The sequence below is a fragment of the Antechinus flavipes genome, chromosome 2, assembly GCF_016432865.1.
Source record: "Antechinus flavipes isolate AdamAnt ecotype Samford, QLD, Australia chromosome 2, AdamAnt_v2, whole genome shotgun sequence".
NCBI lineage: Eukaryota > Metazoa > Chordata > Mammalia > Dasyuromorphia > Dasyuridae > Antechinus > Antechinus flavipes.
In genome coordinates, this window is record NC_067399.1 from 673,616,116 (window position 1) to 673,642,655 (window position 26,540).

Genomic DNA, 26,540 nt, shown 5'->3' on the forward strand with positions numbered 1-26,540 from the left:
ATTGAGCCTCCTGTTCCTTCTTTAATTCACAAGTTTGATAAATCAACACTCCTAAAGCACGTTGGACCACTTCACAAATTGGCTTTGTGTGCAGACTTGACTTTTATGGAAATGTTTTATATAACTTCACATGCGGGTTTTTTAATTGGGGATGGGGAGAAGGCAGAGAACCTAGAACTCAAAAATCTTAAAAACAAATGTTTAAAAAATTGTTTTGAATGTAACTGGAGAAAACTACTAATTAAACGAATAAGCAAATAAATAAACAAATGAGCAAACAAACAAATAAATAAATAAAAAGGGAGAAGCTTTGTGTGCCAACTCCACTTTTAGGGAAATGTTTTGTGTAACTTCACATGTGGTTTCTTAATTGGGGGTGGGGAGAAGGCAGAGAACCCAGAACTCAAAAATCTTAAAAACAAATGTTTAAAAAAAATTGTTTTGAATGTAACTGGAGAAAACTACTAATTAAACGAATAAGCAAATAAATAAACAAATGAGTAAACAAGCAAATAAATAAATAAAAAGGGAGAAGCTTTGTGTGCCAATTTCACTTTTAGGGAAATGTTTTGTATACTTCACATGTGGTTTCTTAATTGGGGGTGGGAGAAGGCAGAGAATCCAGAACTCAAAAATCTTAAAAACAAATGTTTAAAAAAATTGTTTTGAATGTAACTGAAGAAAATTACTAATTAAACGAATAAGCAAATACATAAACAAATGAGTAAACAAACAAATAAATAAATAAAAAGGGAGAAGCTTTGTGTGCCAACTTGATTTTTATGGAAATGTTTTGCATAACTTCATATGAGGCTTCTAAATTGTAGGTGGGGATAAGGCAGAGCACCCAGAACTCAAAAATCTTAAAAACAAATGTTAAAAAAAAATTGTTTTGAATACAACTGGGAAAAACTACTAAATAAACAAACAAGTAAACAAACATAAATAAATAAAAAAGGGAAAAGCTTTGTGTGCCCCTAATGGCTCTAGGATACAATAGGAACTGCTCTCTTTGGCATTTAAAGGCCTAAAACATATTTACATGCTCATCACCCACGAATTCTTCCATGTTCTCCAGGCTCTAGGCCATCAGGCTGATTTCAGTGCCCAAGGGGTCTAAAGCAGCCCAGCCTAACACTGTCCCTGATCATCTTCACGCTCCACTCACAATTAGCCTTTGCTGTGCTGGATGAAAGATAATTCATCTCCCAGAGACTATGCATCTTGAGGATACAGCCTGTCTTCCAGCTCTACAACAAGCACTGGGCAAATCGAGAGTGTTGTCGGTGCAGCTGGAATCAGGTTCCGGCCGGTACAGCCCCCAAGAGCAAAGCCTAATCCTGAGTGAAGGACAATCAGGGCCATTCCTTCCCCACCCTCCAGGCTGCCCTCTCCCTGTGGCTCTCCTCTTCCTCCTTTTCAACAACAAAGGGAGCTGATGTTGGGCTGGAAGCTCTCTCTCTACATCTCCCATGGCAGTAGCCCCCAGGAATAGTTTTATTTATTTTTACCATGTTAAACATATACTGGATTACTTGCCATCTAGGGGAAGGGATGGAGGGGAATTGGAACACGAGATTTTGCAAGGGTCAGTGCTGAAATACTCTCCTTGCGCATGTTTTGAAAATAAAAAGCTTCCATAAAAAAATTTAGTTTTGTTGTCAGCTTACCCCATCTATTCCTCAACCCCATCCCATGTTACAGAGAGGTGGGCACTCGGGAAAACAAATCTTCAACGGGAAAATGAGCATGGGGCAATCACCACACAGCATGGGCGCTAGATCTTCCCCAAGCTCTCGGGAATATTTCCCAGGGACACCCTCCAAAAGGCCCCAAACGGAAAGAAAAGTAGCTGTGGACTTACACTCTTTGATAAATAAGTAAGTCAAGGTTAACATGACTGTATGCCCACTGTAGAGATAGTCTCCACACATATTGTGGGAGCCTGTGATGGACAGGCCGCCCCCAGCTAGCATCTTCATGATCCTCCGTAGATGAGCTTCCCAGTCTCCAAAAAGCTGCAGGAAAAGAGAAACAAGGAGCATTGGTTCGTGTTAGTCCGTCTACATTCATTTTCTTCCACTCAAAAAAGAAATAATACAGTTACTAGAGGGAAAACACAGGGTGCTACATAGACTCCGATATATAGTCATCAATCAACAAGCATTAATTAAAGGCCAACTATATGCCAGACATTGGAGGTTTAAAAGGCAAAAATGAGATAGTCCCTTCTCTCAATGAGTTTCCCTTATAGGAAGGAGAAAACAAGCACACAAATCAGCACGTACAAAATAAATCCATGTGGGCTTCCATTACACAAATCAGCATGTATAAGGAGAATATACAAAATAAAGATGAGGTAATTTGGGGAAGAAAGGTAGAAGGAGTTGGTAGAAGATGGCACTTGATCTGAGACTCAAAAAGAAGCAGGGACTCGGAGACTCTTCCTTTTCACCCCTACCCCATTTTTCTGTTACACAAAGCTCTATCGGCTCACATTTCCATGCTTAGAAGTCTTGGGTGCTCTCTAATGCCTACTGAATAAAGTCAAAGTATCTCTTGAAATTCAGATGGCTGCTTTGTGATGCTACTTGACCCAAAGTACCGTGTACCACTCTCAAAGCAGTCCCTCATTCCCTGGCTTTGTATCCTCAGTATTACCAGAGTATGTGCACTTAAGGAACATTTGTTGACTGATTGGTGGTGAAGGTTTGAGCTCCCACCCAAAGAAGGTTTGGTGAAGGAGCTGCATGCAAAATCACCTTATATTTACTTGAGGGAGATTTAGCCTAGAGAAGACAAGACTCAAGGGGCAAAGGGAACTGTCTTCAAGAATCTGAAAAGCTGCTGTCCAAGAACTGATTATTCTTTTAGGCCCCAGAAGGCCAAGATCAGGGACAGCAGGCAGAAGTCACGAAGAAGCCCATTTCACCTCCATGTCCAGAAGAACTTTAGTCGCCACTAGATGTTGAGAACATCTGTCAGGGAGGCCGTGCAAAGGAATCCTGCTCCGCTGTAGATCAGACTGCAAACCTCCTCAGATCGTGAGCCTCTGTAATACCTCTCCAGCCTTGTCTTATTGCTTTTCCTCATGGTGACCTCTACGCTCCAGCCCGTGTGATCGATGAACAAACTCTAGGTTTTATCAGCTGTCTCTTTGCTCACACTATTTCAGCTCCCACCTCTGGGCCTTTGTATCGCCCATCTCCCACGTTGGAAATGATCTTCTCACTTCCATCGCTCTTTCCCTTCTAAGCTCGCTTCGAGAATAACCTGCTGATACCCTCATTTTTTAGCATCTCCTTCCTCAAAATCACCTTGTCTTTGTGCTCCAGCACTTAGTCCGGTGCCCGATATGCAGTAGGTACATAATAGATGCTCACTTCCATTAAACAAACATGCACAAGGAAAATATACAAAATAAAGATAAATGGGCTGCCATTACCCAAATCAGCCTGGACAAGGAGAATATACAAAATAAAGATGAGGTCATTTGGGGGAGAAAGGTAGTAGGAGTTGGTAGGAGAAGATGGCACTTGAGCCGAGACTCAAAAAGCAGCAGGGATTCGGGGACTACCTTTTCAGCCCAACCCCATTTTTCTGTTACACAGATGTATCTGCTCACATCTCCATGATCAGAACCACCCTCCTTCAGCCTTCTCCCTTGTTAATATTTGCACGTTACACTGCAGGGTTCGGTTGCTTTTTCCGGGAACCACTTTTTCCGTCCCACTTTTTTTGTGATTCTTTCTCACAAAGGAGGGCTTAAGTAAGAATAGTGAGAGGGAGAGAGATATTGGGAAATAAAAGTCACATGGGGCAAAGATGTCAGCAAAATAAAAAAAAAAAATTTCAAGCAACAAACACTGGGAGAAAATCCTATGCTTCGGTCACATGACAGGACTGATAAAGCCAGAGCTGCAAGAGCCCACGAGTCCAATGCCCTCGCTGCACCCAATGAGATCCTTGGCTGAAGCTGCTTCTCACATACAACATGCCATCTCCTGCCTCCATGCCTTTGCCCTGGATGTTCACATTACCCATACAGTTCCCTTTAAGACTTAAACCAACTCTATTTTTGTAGATGTTCCACTGCACCCTAATACCCAGCCCTGCCAGTCCGGTTCCTCCAGGATCAGGCACCGTCTCATAATCATCCAAGCGTGGCAGTCTGCACATAGTAGGTACTTCATGGACTCCATTCACCGAATCATTTCTTCTTACACACAGTGGCTGTCAAAGGCTTTCCGTCCTCCGGAGGCAGAACAAAACTTGTCCTTTCAAAGGTTGCATAACCTTCTCGAGTACTTTATCTAAGTCCTTCCAGTCAATGTTTACCCAGTTGCGTCACCCAGAAGGCCAGTGTGTATTTTTTCTGCCACTTTGGGAAAAGAAAACTGAGATCATGAGATTCTGGGCTAGAAGGGACGGCAGAGGTCACAGGCTCATATTCTAAGTCTCTTATTTGACAGGTGAGGAAATCAAGGTCCATGAAAGGAAAGTGACTGCTCTAAAATCATCAAGGTTCTGGATTCAAATCCTGCCTCTGACACTTTCTATCAGCACCACTTTCAGAAAGTAAATGAATCTCCCTGAGCTCTGGCTCCTCAATTGTAAGGGTTGGACTAGAATGACTCTGAGACCTCTTCCAGATCCTTATCTTGTGACCTCTGGGAGCCTGTTTCTTTATCTGTAAAATCAGGGAGCGGAATTAGAACAAAAGTCTTTTCCAGCTCTTGAATGACAGTTCTAGGAACCCTTTAAAATCACAGTCAAGCAGCATTTATCAAGCACTTTCAACCATCCTTTATTAGGCACTTAATATATGCTAAGCACTGTGTGAAGCAAAGGGGATACAAAATAAAAAACAAAAAGTTCTTGCCCTAAAGGAGCTACATTGTAAGGGATGGCGCGGAAGGAATTTGTGTGAAATGAACTCTAGTTCACCTGGAGAGGGAGAGTGCCAGTAGGAGGCCCTGGCAAGCAGCCATTATTGTTATAAAGCCTCTGTTTGCCTCAGTTTCCTCGTCTGTAAAGTGGGGGTAATAACAGCACCAACTGTGAGCCCCTCTCTGTAAAGCACTCCAGCACCAGAGCCATGCTGAGTGCTACATAAATGTTAGCTATGATTGATCTTATTTGCAGGATGTCAAGAGTCTTTTAAAAATACATAAAACTAGTGCCCTACATAAACTCTTTAGAAAACAAAACTCATTGGCAGATTCGCAATGAAGGAATGGCCAGGGAGCCACTGGAACCCCGAGGGTGGAGAGGGGGAGAGTCAGGTGGAATCCTGGGGGAAGGAAGGTCCGGACCGAAGAGAGATTCACAGAGTGATGTCACAGGTCATGGGGAGCCCCAGAAGGTGAGGGCGGGAGGGAGGCACAAGGGAGAAGATGGCAGATCAGATCTGCAGCAAGCATGAAGGGGAGTGGAGGCCGACACGCCGACTCCGAGAAAGGCGCTGAGCCGAGTTACCGAATCAAGCGTCCGGGTGCGGCGGGACCGGCCAAAGGCCCTGTAGCTGGCCAACGTGTCCGACCCCCAGCAACAAGAGCCAAAAGGAGCCAAACTCGGCTGTTCTTTGGAGATGCAAAGCCAACTGTTGGGGGATAACTCTACAAACAGATGACAAGTTCCTTCAGAATTAATGAGGAAGAGAAAAATGTCCCTTTGAAGTAATACTGGGGCGGGGAATGGGAGGCACAAAGGCTTCTGGGAGTGCTCGATGCACGGCTGGCAGAGGCAAAGGCTTCTGGGAGTGCTCCGATGCACGGCTGGCAGACGCAAAGGCTTCTGGGAGTGCTCCGGCGCATGGCTGGCAGACGCAAAGGCTTCTGGGAGTGCTCCGGCGCACGGCTGGCAGACGCAAAGGCTTCTGGGAGTGCTCCGGTGCATGGCTGACAGACGCAAAGGCTTCTGGGAGTGCTCGATGCACAGCTGGCAGACGCAAAGGCTTCTGGGAGTGCTCGATGCATGGCTGGCAGACGCAAAGGCTTCTGGGAGTGCTCGATGCATGGCTGGCAGAGGCAAAGGCTTCTGGGAGTGCTCGATGCATGGCTGGCAGACGCAAAGGCTTCTGGGAGTGCTCTGGTGCACGGCTGGCAGACGCAAAGGCTTCTGGGAGTGCTCCGATGCATGGCTGGCAGACGCAAAGGCTTCTGGGAGTGCTCCGATGCACGGCTGGCAGAGGCAAAGGCTTCTGGGAGTGCTCGATGCACGGCTGGCAGACGCAAAGGCTTCTGGGAGTGCTCCGATGCACGGCTGGCAGACGCAAAGGCTTCTGGGAGTGCTCCGATGCACGGCTGGCAGACGCAAAGGCTTCTGGGAGTGCTCCGGTGCACGGCTGGCAGACGCAAAGGCTTCTGGGAGTGCTCCGATGCACAGCTGGCAGACGCAAAGGCTTCTGGGAGTGCTCGATGCATGGCTGGCAGACGCAAAGGCTTCTGGGAGTGCTCGATGCATGGCTGGCAGAGGCAAAGGCTTCTGGGAGTGCTCGATGCATGGCTGGCAGAGGCAAAGGCTTCTGGGAGTGCTCTGGTGCACGGCTGGCAGACGCAAAGGCTTCTGGGAGTGCTCGATGCATGGCTGGCAGACGCAAAGGCTTCTGGGAGTGCTCGATGCACGGCTGGCAGAGGCAAAGGCTTCTGGGAGTGCTCGATGCACGGCTGGCAGACGCAAAGGCTTCTGGGAGTGCTCCGATGCACGGCTGGTAGACGCAAAGGCTTCTGGGAGTGCTCCGATGCACGGCTGGCAGACGCAAAGGCTTCTGGGAGTGCTCGATGCATGGCTGGCAGAGGCAAAGGCTTCTGGGAGTGCTCTGGTGCACGGCTGGCAGACGCAAAGGCTTCTGGGAGTGCTCGATGCACAGCTGGCAGAGGCAAAGGCTTCTGGGAGTGCTCCGATGCACGGCTGGCAGACGCAAAGGCTTCTGGGAGTGCTCCGGCGCATGGCTGGCAGACGCAAAGGCTTCTGGGAGTGCTCCGGCGCACGGCTGGCAGACGCAAAGGCTTCTGGGAGTGCTCCGGTGCATGGCTGGCAGACGCCAGTTGCACCCACATACAACTCCATAAGATCTGTCCCAGCCTAGGGAGCCCCTTTACTGTGTCCCATCCCCCCAGCATTCCAGACCTGCAGAGCTGGGACAACTTCACCCAAGAAAGCACCCCCAGGTCAGTGATAATCCGTCTGATCTCATTCCTCAAGGATTAGCGAACATCTATCCCTATCATACCCACCCCTCCGGCGATAACCCAGCGTGGCCATTGCTCCAACCCTGTTTTCCAGCTCCCGTGACCCCTCCCTCATCCCTACCCATCCCCCAAATTCACTCTAAAGCCCCCCCCCACTTTGCACTGGCCCTGTGGAATGCCCGGTTCATACCCGACACGCTGGATTTCCTCTGAAACCTTTTTAATTTTTGCCTCCTCCATCTCCCGGCAATCCCTGAAGCTTGGCTGTGCTTCCACTTGCACCACCCACCCTCAACCTGATTCCCCCTTATGGGGGAGATGGACTGCTCCATGCGGCCCACTGCCACGCCCCCAACCACCATGGCCACTCCCCCAAACACCATCGTCACGCCCCCAACCACCACGGCCACTCCCCCAAACAACATCGCCACGCCCCCAACCACCACGGCCACGCCCCCCCCACCATAGCCACGCCCCCACCACCATAGCCACGCCCCCAACCACCATGGCCACTCCCCCAAACACCATCGTCACGCCCCCAACCACCATGGTCACTCCCCCAAACACCATAGTCACGCCCCCACCACCATCGCCACTCTCCCTCCCCTTCTTCCTCATCTCCCCTTCCACCCTCTCTCTCAGGCCATCTTCCCCTCCTTCTGTGGACAAGCCCCCGTCCGGCGCCCCCGGCTCTCTCTTCCCCCCAGAACCTCCCCGTGGCTCCAAAACAATGACAGCAAAGCCCAGTCAGGAAGGTCCTTCCCTCCCTCCTGGGTGGCTCTCCAGTCACTGCCACGTCGTGTCTGCCCGAGTGGGCAACAAGCTCCAGGAGAACAAAGGCCTGACACAAAGTGGGTGAATCCCGCTGACCCCTGCCCCGGGCACGAAGGTCACTCATGAGCTGGAGACCACTCAAGGACGGGCAGTCAAGCAGAAAGGGCACGGGCTTCACGCCGGACATGAAGAGGCTCAAAGAGCGGGGGAGGGTTCCCTGGTGGTCTTCGGGCATGTGTGAGGAGGAACATTCTAATGAGAATAATCCAAAGGAGGAGGCCCCTTGGGAAGCAGCGGGACCCCACCCCCAGCCCGGGGGAGCAGCAGGACCTCCTCCCCAACTCTTTCAACAAAGAGAAAATGGTTTGTTCGAGGGCCTCCGCGACGCCCGGGACCCGCGTGGGCCGATGCATTCTCCAGCTACAACAGGGATCTCTCAGGGATGGGGGGGGGGGAGGCAGGGGGCTTCGTGCTCCCTCCTTCTCTGGCAGAGAAGGAGCGAGGAGGAGGCGCTTAGTGAGCGCTTTCCATTGATCCCAAATCGAACCGATGATTCCCCTGCTGTGGCTCAGATTAGTGGGTGTCTCACAATAGGTGAGAATTGCGTTGCTGTCTGTCCTTCTTCTGGACAAGGACCACGGGGAGGGGAGGCCGTGGCGGGTTAGCGGGCTGGGCAAGGGCCCCTGCCTCACCTCCCCCTCCAGAGCCATCCGGGCCCAGGGGCCACAGCAGATCAGGCTGGAGCTGGCCCGGGGTGGGTTTCCAGCGAGGTCTCCAGCTCTTCCCCCTTCGCCACGCTGCCTCTCAGAGGAAGGACGTTATTTTTCAGTCCGATGTGTGTCTATTAAGCACCTTCAATGAGCCAAGCACAGAACTGGGTGCTAGGGTCACAAAAACAAAGAGGGGGAGGAGGTCGTTCCTTTTAAGTTACCGGCGGACGGGCCGATGGCACGGGGCGAGAAGGCCAGAGGCGGTGTCGGGACAACGTCTTCCGTGTCTCTGAACGAGATGTGATCTCACTGATAAAAGGGACTTTGGCTGCCACAGCCACGACATCCTCCCTCGGTTACCTCTGGCAGGGACAGCGGTCTGGGACACCACGAGTGCCCGGTGACTTGGTCACCGCTCGGACCCGGGTCTCCCATTGCCCCAGTGCTAGGTCTCCAGGCTCTTCTGTGCCAGGCCGTGGACATTATCCCTGCACAACAGAATGCTCCCTCAGCCGCCCGTAATGGCCGCCATCCAACCGCTGCTGCCGGCCTTCCATCTAAGCCCAACTAAACTGCAGGGACCTCTGCCCGGGGGACGGCTTACAGGGCCACGGAAACTCTGGCTCACTCTGAAATTCAAGAGAAACGAGGTCCCGGAAACACGAGCTCCAACAGATGGCCGCGGCGCTGGGCTAAATTTTCCTGCTGCAACTAATCTCCTACTCTCTATAAAGGATTTGGATGCTCCGGTAACCATAGGAACCGGAATACACTGAGTAACACATCCCACTTGGAGGCCCAGTCACTGCGGGATTAGCTCATCCTTCCAAAGCCGCGCTCCCTGGGTCTTGTCTTCTACAGAATTAAAAATCCGAAGCAGCCAGAACGGCTCTGCTCCCCACTGGGGCTCCGCGGCAGGCCCTCCTCTCTGCGGGGCGGGACCTCCTTCCCCGCCGGGGCTATGTGGTGGGCCCTCCCTCTCTGCCGGGGCTCCGTGGCGGGCCCTCCCTCTCTGCCGGGGCTCCGTGGCGGGCCCTCCCTCTCTGCCGGGGCTCCGTGGCGGGCCCTCCCTCTCTGCCGGGGCTCCGTGGCGGGCCCTCCCTCTCTGCCGGGGCTCCGTGGCGGGCCCTCCCTCTCTGCCGGGGCTCCGTGGCGGGCCCTCCCTCTCTGCCGGGGCTCCGTGGCGGGCCCTCCCTCTCTGCCGGGGCTCTGTGGCAAGCCTCCCTCTGAACGGCTCAGAAGCTCCAGGCCAAGGCGGGCCACAGAACGAGAGGAACGCGAGTCGTTCTGGGGCTGGAAGCTCCTCGGGGACCCGGGGAAGCGGTCTTGTACCAAGCAGAGCTCGCACTCGGAGAACTCCAGGAGGGAGGACTCGCGCTCTCCAGACCCTCTGCAGCACTTTAGCTCAAAGCTAAGCAGCAGAAACCGGAGAGTTTTTAATGCTGTTACATCTGCAAGCAGACACACGTTGGGTGCGCCGTGCACGGCCATCACACGAGAGCACAACGAGCCCGACTCTCCCAATGCCACGGCACACGCTCGGGGGACATTTCTTTAACTCTGGGAGAACAACGCTTGGTGCATCAAAAAAAGGAAGGGTTGGAGCCCCCGTCACTGGGAAGTCCCTAACCATACAACGTGAGGCAGCAGGTGGCCCCCGTCTGCCGTCACCAACCACACGTGTGCACATGCCCACACAAACACATATGTGTGCAGTGTACATACACGTCCACACACGTGCGCAGCCCCCTCTCCCCCAGGAAGATCGGTCACCTTTAATCCAAAGCTCTGCTGATTTGCAGCCATGGTTCACACGAGTCTCCCAGGACCAAAGAAGCACAAAATAAGGAACCACAATCACAACAGGAGCTGGGATCTCCATGTTGCCAGCAATGCGCCAGGCTCTGAGCACTGCTCTTCCCAAATATTCTCTCCACTGTTATTATCCCCATTTACAGTTAAGGAAACTGAGGCAAAGAGGAACTGACTTGCCCAGGGACACACAGCTTGTAAGTGTCAGAGGTTGGGTTTGAACTCAGTTCCTGACTCCAAGCCCGGTGCTCTACCCACTGGACCACCCAGTTTCCTCTTCTGTAAAGAAGGGACCAAAGAAGGACAGACTTAGAAATAATCTAGCTGAGCCCTCTCCCTCTACAGAGGAGGAAACGGAGGGTGGTCCTGGGTCCTCCTTGTGGTAAATGGCAGGGCCTGGGTCTCCTAGCTGCCAAGTCAGTATTCTCCCCATTGCCTGGAAGACAGTAAGCACTTAATAAATGCTCGTTTCCTCTTTCACTAAGCAAAATAAGAAACAGAAGAGCTTTCGCGCTCAGAGTCCACTGCTCTATCATCATTTTACACTCAGTCAGTAGATCTGAGTTCAAATCTACCTCATGCTCGCTAATTGTGTGATCCTAAGCAAATGACTAATTTCTCTGTCTCACTCCTCCATCTGTAAAATGGGGGCGACAACGGGACCCACCTCTGAGAATCACTGTGAGGCCCGAACAAGAGTGTTTATAAAGCCTCTGCGTTATTACGACGCTATTATTAGTGTTACTGTCCAAGATCACACAGGGCTGGGAGTGTTCTGAATCGAACACTCTCTCCCTCTCCCCTCACGGCTTCAGGGCCACAAGTGTCGCCGCTTCGGGTGCACTAATGGTTAATCCACGCTCCCTGGGCAGGGCCCCCCAATGCCCCCACTTATTTCATCCATCACCCAACTTACACCTTTCTCAAGTGAGGACACAGAACGGCGGCAATCCTGAAATACCGCCCAGAGACCCAGCGGTCCCGATTCCCGAACAACCAGTCGGGTAAGCTCATGGCCAGTGACGGCTGGGAGTGGCGCTGACCGAGCCCAAGCCCATTCCTCCTGACACCTTCCAGACGTGGAGACGCTTCCCCTGGGCAGAAACGCCAAGCGGGGAAGGCCATTTTTGCAACCAAACCCCCAAAATAAAATAAATAAATAAAGATGTGTAAAATAGAATAAAGATAAATAAAAATTTTAAAAGGTAAAGAAGAAAAGAGGCAGAAAAGGGAAAGTAAGAGGAAAAAAGCACATTGAAATCTCCAATTGATTTTTAACATCAACAACAAATGGTTGTTAAGAAATGCAACTTCTGGGCCCATAAAAGTGGGATAAGTTAAGGCTGAAAGGTACAGGACTTCTTCAGTACATCAAATGAGAATTCTCTGCAGAGAACTTGATAAGAATGTCCATTAAAAAAAGGGGGGAGGGAGGTAGTTAGCACAGTGGACAGAGCACTGAAACTAAGTCAAGAGGACGTGAGTTCAAATCCGACCTCAGACATTTAGCTAGCTGTGTGATCCTAGATAAGTCACTTAACCCCAATTGCCTTACCCCCCCCAAAAAAAAAAATTAGATCCAGCACTTGGGGATACCTCAGATAAACACTGAATGATGATGGAGAAACAGGACAGAATTATAAAAGACCCCGGGTCATCGGAGAGGCGCCCAACACAAAGTACAAATCCCAGCAAGAATGGATGGTTACCTTCGGAGAACAGTTGAAATGCATGCTGGGTACTGGAAGGGTGGTTACATACATGGTGATACACCGGTACAGGTACAGCGTGCCAACTAAGAAGAAAAATCTTCGGCTAATGATGGACCTGGAGGAAAGGGAAAAACACATCTCACTCTGAGCAAACACATTCCACAGGATTAACAACTTGGAGTTTTCCATTGTCTGAGTATTTGGTAGTTTAGGACTTGAGGGGGCCCTCCCGAGGTTGAGTCCAGAATGCAGAAGCTTCTCACAGCCCGGACCGTGGCGACCCAACGAGCTAAAAGGCACGTCAGAAACGAGAAAGCTGTGGCAGCTCTCCTGAGGTGCCCACCCCTTCTTGGAAGGAAGCAAGAAAAAAAAATTTGCTCCTCTTCTAGACTTCTCACATACTCTCTCCTCCCTGCATGCTATGTGTTAGGGAATTTGCTCGACCTGGCAGTCTCTTCCTGCCTCTCTGAGCCTCAATCTGCCCTCTCGCGACCCTTCATTTCTGTGGAGGCAAATTCTGGTGCCGCTTCTTAAAGGAAATTCTTCCTGATCTCTCCCTCCTCAAACTATCAGGCATTCATTTATATGTACAAACCTCATACCTCCTGGTAATTCAGAACTTTCAGGTTTGCAAAGCATTACTCATGGGGTAATGAGCCTGTGTGGTACTTGCTAGTATAATATCCCCATTTTACAGATAAGAAAACTGAGGCACAGAGAGTTTATACAAAGAGTTTTCAAAATGAATTCGAGTGTTCTTGATTCCAATCTAGTGTTCTGTCCAAAAAAAGGCCTTGATTGCCCTTTGATTTTTCATCTCATCTCTAAATGATATGAAATGCAGGGCTGGATCATCACTCATTAACATGAACTAAGCATGGATTGAAGATAAAAAAAACAAGGACATTTCCTCTCACAGACTACATTTTCTGGTCAATCTTTCCCAGAACTTAATCTCTGGATCCCTCCTCAGGAGAGTCACCATTTACAAACCCCCTCTACCAGTTGACATTCATACTCATCTTCAGTAGTCCACCCTCTGTTCCCTTCACATGAATCTGTGATCAGATTACAAGGGATGTTCCCATCTATCCATGGCCTGAAACCCATCACCTGAAACTCGCTTCCACAGCCTTCCTGAGTCAGTCACAGCTGCTTTCATTTGATATCGCAAGGATATGAGTTGGGGGCAGCAGACTCTGAGGTTTCTCTCCAGATAACAAAGACTAATGCCTCGGTTCATTTATACTAGAGAACCGGGTGGGATTCTACTGGCAATTCCATTTGGATGTGAGAGAAGACAAAGATGGCTCCCTTGGCACAGTGGCAAGACAAGGCATTTAAAAATGTTGGGGAGCATCTCAAAGATTGAATGAAAAAAGTATCCCTTGTGTGATTTCTGTTATATGTTGAGTACTACTCCAAACATGGTGGATAAACATACAAAAAAAGAAGGCCGTCTCAGTGACAGACGACCAGCACTAAGCACACAGTAGATACTTAATTAATTTCTATCGACTAAAAAGGAATTATGGGAAACCATGAACAAAAATTGCCTGGGAAAAGCGGATTAGATCTGTTCTTCTTGGCCCCAGAAGAAAGAACTAGGAGCTATACTTAGGGTCGACTTCAGAAAAACTGACTTAAAATTGGAGCCATCCCAAATTGGAACGGGAAGTTTCAGGAGGGGTTGGGATCTCCCTCGGGGACTCTGTTCAAAGGTTGGATGACCCTTCCAACAAAGGGAGTCTTGGGGCTGGACTGGATGACCTCAGAGGTCCCATCCCCTCCCTCTGAGATTCTTAGATAATCCTTTTCAGGTTAGGTGAAGCGTTAACAAACAAAAACCGCTAAAATCGAAGACGTGAAGCGTGCCGGTGAACATGGCGAGCATGGCCCTCGCCAGATCAAAAGCTCTTCAGAACAAAAGCCACCTATCTTTGCACAAACAGTCCCACTGATTCACGTCCTGCCGAAGCAGGGGGGAAGGCTCTGGTGGCTTTGTCACGTAGGCACTGAAACAGCCACCTGAGGACCCTGATGGCCCGGATGGCTCGGGGCGTTATCTGACTCCCGTGCAGGGTGAGCACTGCTTGGACAAGCAGGGAGAACACAATATGTTCTCGTAACATGGAGAACCCTGGACCTTCCCCTCTGCCCGGGACTGTACTTGCAGCTGTGAAGCAGCTGACCAAGCGGCCTTGGGCCCTCCTCCGGGCGACGTGTCCCTTCCTCAGAGTGAAAGCTTCCGGGGCCTGACCCGTTTTCCTATTTGTATCCCCAAACTATAGGATAATGCTTGGCAGACTAAGTCCTTCAGAAGAATCACTGATTCACTTTAGCCCAATAATAAGGCACACGTTGGGAAATGAGGGTTCTAGAATCTAGTCTAGTCTAGAACAAAATAATCACAAAAGCACATGTGCGCCCCAGACCAAGCGCTCGGACATCCTAGCCCGTTCCTCAAAGAGCACCCGCTCCCTGGGCTCGAGACAAATGAGATAATATGTCTAAAGTACTTTGCAACCCTTAAATCGCTACATAAATGTCAGCTATTATTATCCATGTTTATTCATTGAGGTCATTTGTTACTGTGATGTGTTGTTCCTATAGAGACAATGAGTTAAGAGCTAAGACGAGTTAAGAGCTAAGACAATGAGTTAAGAGTTAAGACAATGAGCTAAGACAACTATCTGGAGCTCCCCAAATCTTATGGAATTGTTATTTGACTCTCTGGAGCTCCCCGTGATTTATTTGCCTCCAAGGACACGGACATCACGGCCGGCCACATCCCAGGGAACTGGCAAAAGAGCAGGAATGGACAGCGCCAGCCACGGTTTCCTGAGGATTAGCCTGAGGGAAGGAAGGGCAAAGCCCCAGGGGTCTCCCTACAGACTCTCTCTGCTGGTCCACCAGCCATCCTTCCTTCCTTTCTTCCCTCTCTTTATCATTGGAACAAGGTTCTAGGAAACCCCTTCAATAAGAGAACTTGGGATTCAGAGAAGGAATGATTCATCGACTGACAAACATATATTAGATGCCTACTGTGTACCAGAAAAGCTGAGGGGGTGAAGATGCAAAAAGAAACGTCAGAAAACCAGCCTCCAATCTTCAAGGAGAGTTTGCCCTTAGAGATCAGAGGATCACAGACTGAAAGCTAGAAAGAGGGGCAAAAATCCTGTCAATCACCAGTGCTCTCCCCAATTCCATTTTACAGATGAGGAAACTGAGCCCCAGAGACAGACAAGGTTCAAATGCAGGTGCTCCGATGCCTATGCAGCTACAGGGTATCAGAGTGTGCAGACCACTGTGCTTGGAATCAAGATCTAGGGTCATGAGTTCAAATCAGACACTGGCTTTGTGACCATAGCAAGTTTGCCTCAGTTTCCTCATCTGCAAAATGAGTGAGAGGGAAATGTATCTTTGCCAAGAAAACCCCACTCGGGATCACGAAGAGTCGGGCTTGAACAGCAACAACCTTGTGCCTTCTCTAGTCTCACGGGGTCCTTCAAAATGGGGACATTTCAATCCCCCAATTTCCCATCTTCCCAACGTCTACACTAGCTCCTCCCTTCTTGTCACGGCCACATAAAGGTCTGCTTCTGATCCAGTTCCATGGGAGCTGTTAGAACCATGGGAAAACAGAATTCTAATCTTTCAGTCCAACCCCCTTCATTTTACCAATGGGGAAAACGAGACCCAGAAAAATACAAGACTCGGCCCAAAGCCACAGAGGTCACAAAGCCAGCCTTGACCCCCAATCTTCCCACTACATCATACTCCCTCTCCAAGAAGCGGATTTTCTACAACACAACAGTGTAAAGCACTTAGCACAGTGCCTGGTACACAGTAGGTGCTTAATAAGTGTTTACTGACTGACTGGGACAACCGCTGGAAGAGGCTTTAGACAGCTGGTCCAACCCTGCCGTCTGAGAGAAGGGAGATCACCCCGACTTATTACCACACAAAATGAGCAGAAAATCACCAGAGAGAGAGGAAGGTACAGAGAAGCTTGCTGAAGGCCCAGAATCCCCAGCCCCATGGCTGCTTTAGCTCCTCGCAGCCTTCCTTTCTTCCTCAGGAAGGGGACACAGGAGTGAAGGAGCCTCCGGGGAGAGAGAAGTAAAATAAACCTTCGAGGGGAATTGTCGGAGAGTCCCTGACCCCACGAAGGGGACACTCGGCGGCAGCGCGACACGGCCCGCCGACCTGGACCACGCTTTCCCGCACTCACCCGGGCTCTGGCAAGGGCCCTTGTTTACTTGCCGAGGGTACAATCTGCTCAGCGAGAGGACGGGTTAATGATACACCGAAAAGCAAATTAACTCCCCCCCAAATCTGGGAGTGGGATTTGTTTATCTGTCCTCTTCAAGGACATTACTGACAGCGCCCCAGCCACGGCGCTCAGCTTAGGAGAAACAGCAGGAAGAGCGCACAATTTGCACTGGCTAGGGACGGAGACATACAGATGAGAATGAGAGAGTAAGTGCCTACTACGTGCCAGGTCCTGGGGACAGAGATACACAATGAGAATGAGAGAGTAAGTGCCTACTACGTGCCAGGTCCTGGGGGCAGAGATACACAGATGAGAATGAGAGAGTAAGTGCCTACTAGTGCCAGGTCCTGGGGACAGAGATACACAATGAGAATGAGGGAGTAAGTGCCTACTATGTGCCAGGTCCTGGGGACAGAGATACACAATGAGAATGAGGGAGTAAGTGCCTACTATGTGCCAGGTCCTGGGGACAGAGATACACAATGAGAATGAGGGAGTAAGTGCCTACTATGTGCCAGGTCCTGGGGATAGAGATACACAGATGAGAATGAGGGAGTAAGTGCCTACTATGTGCCAGGTCCTGGGGACAGAGATACACAATGAGAATGAGGGAGTAAGTGCCTACTATGTGCCAGGTCCTGGGGACAGAGATACACAATGAGAATGAGGGAGTAAGTGCCTACTATGTGCCAGGTTGTGGGCTAAGGACAGTCTCTGCAGGCTGGCCTGCATGGCGACCCCCCGGAGACAGAGCCTGCTCAGACCCGGCCCCCACTGAGCCCTCGGCTGCTCCGGAGCCTCTGCAGGAGCATCCCCAAGGACGACATCTTACTTTCCAGGCTCTCGCTTTTCTCCTCTGTGAAATGCGGGCCTAAATTCCGTCTCGGGCCCTTTCCAGGAGACAGAGGATCTAAAGGCCTCTGGGAATCCTGAAGCCTCTGAAACGTTCTGTGTTGGAGGCGATTCTGCATCTCCTTATGTACAGCTGCAACTGTGGAACTGGTTTCTCGGCAGTAGGGGGCGCAGTGGGTAGAGAACCGGCCCCGAAGTCAGGAAGACCCGAGTTCAAATCTGCCCTCAGACACTTAACACTTCCCAGCTGTGTGACCCTGGGCAAGTCACTGAGCCCCAACTGCCTCAGGGGAAAAATAGGATCGGTTTCTCCTCTGTAAAATGGGAATAGTCACAATGCCCATCTCTCCTGCTCAGGTGAGGATCCGATGACAAGAAGCATCTAACTTGGGGAGCTGGGACCGGCCGGGATCTGGGATGCCCCAGCTCCCGTTCCCGTCAGAAAGCATCAAGGAAACCGGGCTGGCTACGTTATGGCTGAGTGTGAGTGTGTGTGAGTGTGTGTGTGTGTGAGTGTGTGTGTGTGTGTGAGTGTGTGTGTGTGTGTGTGTGTGTGAGTGTGTGTGAGTGTGTGTGTGAGTGTGTGAGTGTGAGTGTGTGTGTGTGTGAGTGTGTGTGTGTGTGAGTGTGTGTGTGTGAGTGTGAGTGTGTGTGTGAGTGTGTGTGAGTGTGTGAGTGTGTGTGAGTGTGTGTGTGTGAGTGTGTGTGTGTGTATGTGTGAGTGTGTGAGTGTGTGTGAGTGTGTGTGTGTGAGTGTGTGTGTGTGTGAGTGTGAGTGTGAGTGTGTGTGAGTGTGTGTGTGAGTGTGTGTGTGTGTATGTGTGAGTGTGTGAGTGTGAGTGTGTGTGTGTGTGAGTGTGTGTGTGTGAGTGTGTGTGTGTGAGTGTGAGTGTGTGTGTGAGTGTGTGTGAGTGTGTGAGTGTGTGTGTGTGGGTGTGAGATCAATCGGCCCCCAGCCGCTCCGGAACGGCCCGGAACGAAATCCTGCTGCTTTCCTGAATTTCCTGTTTTAATTTTCAAGAGGAAGGAGCACGACTTGAAAGGTCAGATCAGCCCCGAGCAGGAAAAGGCTCGAACCCAAGCAGGAAGAGACTCAAACCTGAGCGGGAAGAAACTCGAACCCGAGCGGGAAGAGACTCGAACCCAAGCAGGAAGAGACTCGAACCCGAGCGGGAAGAGCTAATGTTCGCTCCCCACGCCTCGGTTTTCCGGGGCTCCCTCCCCCCAAACAGAGGCTTCCATCTTTGAAGCAGGAATGCCTTCCTGGGCCCAAGTGTCCCCCAACCCCAAAGCGGCCTCCCTCTCCCCCCGCCCACCCCCCGGCCACTTACTTGTATTTGAGAAGCAACCACTGAATGAACCAGAGGCCTACAAGGATCAAGCCGTTGATTTCGCAGATGGAGAAGGCCCACTGCACCCGGTTAAAATGGTCAAAAAAGGTGTCCGGCAGGGGCGCCTGCGTCTCCTTGGGGGGCACCCGCTCGTGGACGAACGAGATGGTGACCGTGGTGAGCACGAAGCAGCAGAGGGCGTACAGGAAGGCCAGCAGAGTCTTGCCCCACTCGCGGGGGTACTGGGAGCGCTCGGGTTCGGGCATGGGGATCTGGATCATCTCCAGGCCGCCCTGGTAGCCGTTGGGCACGCCGTTGTGCTTGGCCTTGCCGCCGGGCGCCGGGCCGTCGGCGCCGATGCTCAGGTGCCCGTTGGCGTGCCCGTTCTTGTGCGCCTCCAGGTGGTGCTCCATTTTCAGGGTCTCGATCATGTCCAGCAAGCGCTGCCCGTTGTCGGAGGAGACCCGGGAGAGCGGGGGCTTGGCGAAGTCCTCCCGCGTGAGGCTGATCAGATCCTGCCCCGTGTAGTGCCCCAGGGGCTCACAGTATTCGGGCATGGCGTTCTCCAGCAGCCAATCCGTCACCATCTGGGGTGACCAGCAGCCGACCTCCTTCATCGTCCCGGCGGGCAGAGGTCCTCCGCTTCCGCGACGGTCAGCAGCCCCCGCTCCTCGGGCGGAAGAGGCAGCCCCTCCGCGACCCCTCCATCCCGCGGGCCGAGGGCAGAAACTCGAGTGGCAAGCTGGGCGGGGAGGCGCTCGCACACTTCATGGAGCAGGCCGCGCTCCGCGGGCGCACGAGAAAGCCCTCACCTCCTCCTCGGAACCAGGGCTCTTCTCCCTGCAGGGGCGAGACACAGGGTCAGAAGGAAGGCCCGCCTCTCCCCTTCCCCAGCCTCCCGACGGCGGGCACTCGAGGGGAACGGAGGGGAAAGGCCGGAGCCCGCGGGCCGGCCCCCCGGCCCCTCACCCTCCACACTCCTGCCCTGGAGTCTCTGACTCACTGAGCACCAGAACATCAAGGCCCGCCTCTCCCCTTCCCCAGCCTCCCGACGGCGGGCACTCGAGGGGAACAGATAACCCCCTTCCTTTTGTAGTAAGGACGCTTTCCTGGACATCAAGCCTAAAGTTGCCTCTCGCCAGTGTCCACCGTATTGTTCTTACTGGTCCCCTATGGCAGTGCCCTTCATACCCTTGAAAACAGCCTTTCTCGGTCCCTCATAACTCAATACTTCCCCCTTTTAATTATTTAAATTCATTAAATTTAATTAATTTAACTTGCTTCCCTCTTTTAATTATTTCCGTCCTTCCTGGACATCGCCTGGCCCTGCCCTCCCTGCTCTGCAGCCCCGGGAGCAGGTTCCGCCCTTCTGGCCGTCCCAGGCCGCCTCGATGGCAAAGCCCTTCCTAAAATGTCAGATCAGCCAGGTCAGTCACAGAACACGGAAGCACCCACTGTGTGCCCGGCACCGGGCCTAGCGCGGGCGACACAAGGGGAAGCGAAAGACCGCGCAGAGTCTCCGGGAGCCCCCGGTCCCACGGGCAAGTCAGCGCGCAGATCCGTGCAGACAAGTGGCAAAGGGGAGAGGTCACAACCAGGAACCGGGACCCACCTCCTTTGGCCCGTGAGATTTTATTAGCCGGGAAGGCAAGCGGGCAGGGAGGGAGAGGGGTATTCTAAACATGGGGGACTGCAAAGAAAATGACCGGGGCCAAGGCGGGGAGGGTCTTGGAGCAAAGCATGGAAAGGCGGGAGGGGGGCAGCCCGTGGACTTCGGAGGCCAACCAGAGCGCTGTATGTGACCCTGGAGGTAACGTGGAGCCCTGGAGCTTACTGAGGAAGGATGGGGGGAGGGGCCACAGTCACTCTGACAGCTGATGGGGGAGGGGCCACAGTCAGGTACCTACACTCTGACAGCTACCTGGAGGATGGGTTGGAGGGGGGAGATGCAGTAGCCCAGGCGTGAGGCGGGGAGGGCCTGCCAGGCCAGAGAATTACTGTCAAGGCAAAAATGAGAGGCCTTGCTCCGTGACATCATCCACCAAGTCATATATTTTATTCCATTTTTCACTTTGAAAAAACTTAGTCAAAATAACTTCCCACATGCAATTAGGCACTGGGGGAAAATCACCATATAAACTAATCTTTTGCAAATGAGTTTATTTTGCACGGAATACTGAAGATCGTTTTATGACTTATTTTTTGCGTTCAGGAAAAAATGTATCGACAGCACGCGCTAGGGCTCTTAATGACTTTTAATTGGCCGTGGTGCTAAATTAGATTTGCTCGCTCCGTTTTACTGAAAAAGAAAAGAAAAACTAATAATCGGGCATTTCAAAAGAGAGGCAGGGTAATAATCTGAACGGAAACTTAATGGCTATTTTAAATGCACCGCAAGGTATATGGGAACATATAGAGAAAACGTCGTTAAGCATCGCGCTGGAGACCGGGAGGACTTTTTTCTTCTCCTCTCGAGGAAACGCAGTGAAAGCAGATTTGAAGAGATCGTTGGTTTAGATTAAATACATATCTTCACTCAGGGGCGTCGCTCTGAGGCCACAGACCTGAGTGGGTCCCCAGACTCCACGGCGTGCCGGGTGCGAGATTAAAATGTACTCGAGACGCCTTCAACAGAATAAATACAAATGTAGCACGGGAAGAAAAGCCGGACCTCGGATCAGAGTGGGAAGGGAAAGGGGAAAGGGCCAGGGATGGGGAGGAAGCAAACCCGACAAACGGTTCTTAAATGTTCGCTCTGCGTCGAGCCCTGGACAGTTCAACGCCTGGACTCCCGAGGATGTCGGAGGGACGGACAGCCCAGAACGCCCCCGAGCTGCAGCCTCCGTCTCCGACACCTCCAGAGATTACATGCTGGAGGGAGGGCACAAGAGGTCCCTAAATAGACATCTACAACATACACCGTAGGAAAGATCATTCCAAGTGGACAGAGTGGGAATAAGTAAATGGGGGACATCAAAAAGAGTCTCAAGTAGGTGCAGGATGAAGGAAGCAAGAGATTTCAGGAGGCGCCCTCAAGGTAGCCGGTCCCTTTCCTTCTCCGTACCTCAGTTTCCCCATCTCTACAATGGGAGGGAATGAAACGAAATGCTCTCCAAGGTCTTTCTTTAAAGTTCCAAATCTCCAGCTGTGTGACCCTGGGCAAGTCACTTAATCCCAACTGCCTCAGCAAAATAAATAAATAAATAGAAATAAATAAAATAAGGTTCCAAACCTCACGATCCTGGGCAAGCTGACATTTCTGAGCGGGAAGGGAGGGCCTTGGAGATCAGGGGACTGGCCCTCCTTTACCCGCTGCGAACTTGAGAAATGAGGAGAGGAAGGTCCAGAGTTTAAATGCCCCTGGTTCCCGAGGGACCTGGTTCCTGGCAGAGTAGGAAGGAGGCCTCCTGACTCCGGGTACTTTCCAACGACACCTCCAATGACTCAACCGCACTCAAGGAAATGGGAGAAATGGCTTTAAACAAAAAAACCGGCCAAACTAAACTACCAAGAGGACATCGCCTGCGCCTCCAGCAAACGGCAATCAGAAGAACGGCGGGAAGGGCCCTTCCATGCCAGAGTCGGGCCCTAAGGGCCCCAGCGATCCCATACTGCCCCTCCGCCTGTCATCGGGGAAACCCAAAGGGGGCGGCCTCAATCCAGGGAGCAAACTCAATCAGCGAAGCTGGTCATCCACAATCCCACCTACCCCAGAAATAAAGGTTCGTCCAGGATCCCTCCCATCAAAGAGCAAAACTGGCCACTCCTGAAAATCAGGGGAAAATGGCAAAAAGAAATGAGATTCTCTGCAGCGTAACTCTCACCAACACCAGAAGTGAGAGGCGTCCCCCAACGCCAATTCTCGTCTCGAGCAGACACACAGAAAACAGATTTGAAACACGTCCCTTAACCCAGATGCGCCGCCCTCTCAGTCAGCCCCTGGCCCAGCCCCCATTCTCACCAGCGTGGGAGCCGGCCGAGGCCGGAGCGTCAGCCACGGAGCCGATGTTTGTATCTGGGTCTCCGGGACTCTCCGTCTACAGACTCATCTGGGGTCGAATGAAAAACTCGGTCAAGACCAAGAGGGACCTAGAGGCTGTTACCGCGAGGGTCCGAGAGCTGCCGATGGTCACACACAAATGGACCCGAGGGCTTCATTTAGGAAAAGCCTGATTTTGCAAGCACTGAGCTGGTGCAGCGGGGGGAGCACCGGCCCTGGCAGTGGGAGGACCTGACCTCCAATCAGTCCAAATGGCAGCGTCTGCCGGGTGACTCTGGGTAAGCCACTTACCCAGACTGCCTTGTGGGGGAAAAAGGGTAAGTAATCAAACGGCATCTAAAACTGTGCGACGGAGGAGCACTGAGGTCCAGCGCTGGACGTGCTCCCAACTCCCCCCACCGATACCACGGACACACTCTGGGCGGGTCAAACACCCAGGAAGTGCCAGACTGGGACTTGAACCCACGACTGCTTATCTCTAATCCCTGCTTGAAGCGGCCTTTGGTGCAGTAAAAAGGATAAGCAGGTATTGGCATCTTAAGCTCTGCCATCCCCTGTAAAAGAGGGAGTCACGCTTTTCTCCTGATTTCCAGGAGCGGCAGGCAGGAGGGCCAAGTTCTCCGTTCCCATCTGGGAGGGAGTTTCTGCTCTTGCTCTGGGGTCTGCCCAAGCAGGCCTGATGTTACCGCCCGAAGGTTTCCTTTTTCTTTTACTCGCCCCGAGGGACGAGAAGTCCTTCCTGCACAGACACTACACGGCCCGGGCGGGCCGCGGGGCCGCGGACAACGGGGGGCCACGGGCGGCTTGGCGGAGCTGCGGCGGGTCCAAAGACGATACCTGCAGCCAAGCTGGCAAGGCCGGGCTTCGGAGGGCGCGTTACCCAGGCTGGCACTCGCACCAGCTGCGGGCTCGTGAGGACAACGGCCTCAGGTCCCTTCCGGCCCCAAATCCCCGCAGGAGCTCCGAGTCTCAGCTTCTTTTGCCCTTGTTATTGTTCAGTCATTTCCATCATGTCCGACTCTCTGTGGCCCTGTACGGTTTTTCTTGGCAGAGATACTGAAGTTTACCATTTCCTTCTTCTGCCCGTTTTACAGATGCAGAAACTGAGGCGAGCAGGGGGAAGCTTCTGGGCCAGGCTCACACAGCTAAGAAGTGTCTGAGGCCAGATTTAAACTCAGAGAGACGCCTTTTTCTGTCTCCAGGCCCAGCAATCCATCCACCACGCTCCCTGGCCACCTCGAAACCGGTCTCGGACACCCGCGAGCTGTGACCCTCAGCAGGGCATGAACCTTTGCCTGCCTCAGTTTCCTCATCCGTAAAACAGATAATAAAATTGCTTACGTCCCAAGGTTGTTAATGAGGCTCAAGACTGTAACATCCTCAGCCCGGCCCCCGGCACTCAGCAAGTGCTACACAAAGTTAGCTGCTATTATATTACTATCATTACCTGTCAAGTGAGGGGGTTGGACTAGATGGCCACTGAGGCCAGACAGTGGAATTCGAACTCGGGTCCTGACTCAAATCCAGCTCTCCCTCCAAGACATCACACTCCCTCCTTCAATGAAATGCCTCAGACTCAAAGGACTTGCCCAATACCCAGCAATGACCAGAAAAGTGGCCAGCACGTGGCTCCCCCCCAAGGAGCCCACCGTAAAGTGGCCAGCACGTGGCTCCCCCACAACAAACCCACCGTAAAGTGGCCAGCACGTGGCTCCCCCTCAAGGAGCCCACCGTAAAGCAGCTGCTCCTGTTCTGTTAAGACTGGCGGTAATAATAATAAGGCCGTGCTTAGATTCACACAGTTTTCTCAAAGCTAATGAGGGCCACAAGGGGAGATTTTGTAGCAGAGGAAAGGAGAGATGCAGGTGATGAGAACTGGGGGAAGGACCTGAGGGAGACAAGATGGCCCCAAGTATCTGAAGGACGTCATGCAGAGGAGAGAGACCTGCTCTGCTTGGCCCCAGCTGGGGACAGAGTGGGATGATTTGTCAGAGATCATGGGGATGGCCTGGATATGAACTCAGGGCAACTCATAAGCCTGCTGCAGACGCCAACCCAAGAGAAGCAGAATCTGAGAGAGAGAGACAGAGAGAGAGACAGAGAGAGACAGAGACAGAGACAGAGACAGAGAGAGACAGAGACAGAAAGAGACAGAGAGACAGAGACAGAGACAGAGAGAGAGAGAGAGAGTGTGCAGAGGAGAAGGGGTGAGGGGGGAGACAGCACTCGCTCTACATCAGTCAGGAAGGGAATAATCATTCCTGGGCCCTGGGCCGGAGCTGGGGCAGGTAAGGAGTATCTGGCCCCGGCAGAAGCTTCCGGCCTGCTGAGGAGACCCCACTGGCCGTGAGCGAGGACCTCTGCCAGACAGACGGACTTTCTGACGGACACCCCTGGGACCCAGCACCACCGAGGGGGCCAGCTGCGACCCTAACAGGGCCCGGTGTTGACCCTAACAGGGCCCAGCATTGACCCTAACAGGGCCCGCCGTTCCTAGCGCGGGCACTGGGCACTCTGGGAGGGCAGGGGCCCACGGGGCTGCAGAGAGAAAGAAAGAAGATGGGACCCTGTCAGGAGCCGGGAGTCCCCAAGGAGGAAGCGGCGGCAGAGGGACATCACCCAGTGTCCTCAGACCAACCTGGATAGTTAAAAACCCAACCAGGACGCTTTCTTCCGCATTGTTTTTCTGGAAAGCGTCCATCCCAGTGGGGGAGGCGAAACGATCCAAGCCAAGAGCTCCGGCTGGTCAGCTCTCATCTGGCCGGCCGCTGACCTCTGCCCTCCCACCTTTGGCCCCTCTCCCCCTGGCTGGGACGGAAGCGATGGGGGCAGCCTCGAGGACTGGCAAAGAGAGGGAAGAAACCAGGAGGGGGCCGGGGACCCGACCCATCCCGGGGGGCCATCGGAGGGGGGCTGGGGCCGGGGCCGCCCCCCCGCCTCCACTTCCTCACTAACGATAAGGACGATGACCAGCACAACAGCCTCCGCGTTCCTCCGGCCCTCACGCTCGCAGCTTTCTGGTGGGTGAGATGACCAGAGGAATCCCTGTTACAAATGGCCGCCCTGCGCGGGCCGCGGAAGCTCTGCCGGAGGGCTGCGACATCCCGGAGAAACGCCTGAGCGCGTGTAAGTTATGGTGACAAAGGTCAGCCCCAGCGGCCAGAGGCGCTTAATGATTATCCCAATTAGGCAAGACCTTCCCTGGCCAGAGGGAAGGGGGCACCTGGGCAGCGGGACGGAACGCCCCCGTGCTGGGTGTTTACAAGGTGCCTCCGTCCCCCGGGCTCCCTCTCACCCCAGGGCCGGGCCCTGCGCCCCTAACAGCCGGCTGGGGGGGCCATGGTCCCAGGGCCCAGGCAGAAGCCCCACGTTCAGGCGCAGCCTTCCTGACACTCTGCCCCAGTGTCCTACCTCAGAGAGAGAAGGGCAGCCCTGGCCTCCCAGGCCGGCGGGAGAATAAAACCAGACGTTTGTTTCTGCCGGCCTTAAAGGGCTATGCAAATAAAGGCACGCGACCTTTGCAGGCCCTCCCTGGAATCCTTCCCGCCCAGCAGAGCAGGGCTCAGACACCCCGTAGTGATCAACACCCCCTCAATGGTCAGCGCCCCCCATCCCGCCCACCTCGGCAGTCAGCGTCCCCACCTTGCAGTGGTCAGTGCTCCCCACCCCACCCACCTCAGTGGTCAGCGCCCCCCATCCCGCCCACCTTGGCAGTCAGCGTCCCCACCTTGCAGTGGTCAGTGTCCCCCCCATCCTGCCCACTTCGGTGGTCAGTGCCCCCCCACTTGCAGTGGTCAGTGCTTCCCCATCCCGCCCACCTCGGCAGTCAGCGTCCCCACCTTGCAGTGGTCAGCACCCCCCATCCCGCCCACCTCAGCAG

At 52.8% G+C, this 26,540-nt stretch overlaps 1 protein-coding gene across 3 annotated transcripts in view; it reads right to left on the reverse strand.

The window, feature by feature from the left end:
• SGMS1 (sphingomyelin synthase 1) overlaps positions 1-26,540 on the reverse strand; it is a 187,259-nt gene that overhangs the window by 4,401 nt on the left and 156,318 nt on the right. For all 3 annotated transcript variants that reach the window (XM_051982644.1, XM_051982642.1, XM_051982645.1), the window contains 3 exons: positions 18,661-19,500; positions 12,199-12,316; positions 1,865-2,018 (listed from right to left, as the gene is read on the reverse strand). In XM_051982644.1, the coding sequence (XP_051838604.1) occupies positions 1,865-2,018; positions 12,199-12,316; positions 18,661-19,277 (889 nt within the window). In that variant the 5' untranslated portion in view covers positions 19,278-19,500. The remainder of the gene's footprint in view (positions 1-1,864; positions 2,019-12,198; positions 12,317-18,660; positions 19,501-26,540) is intronic.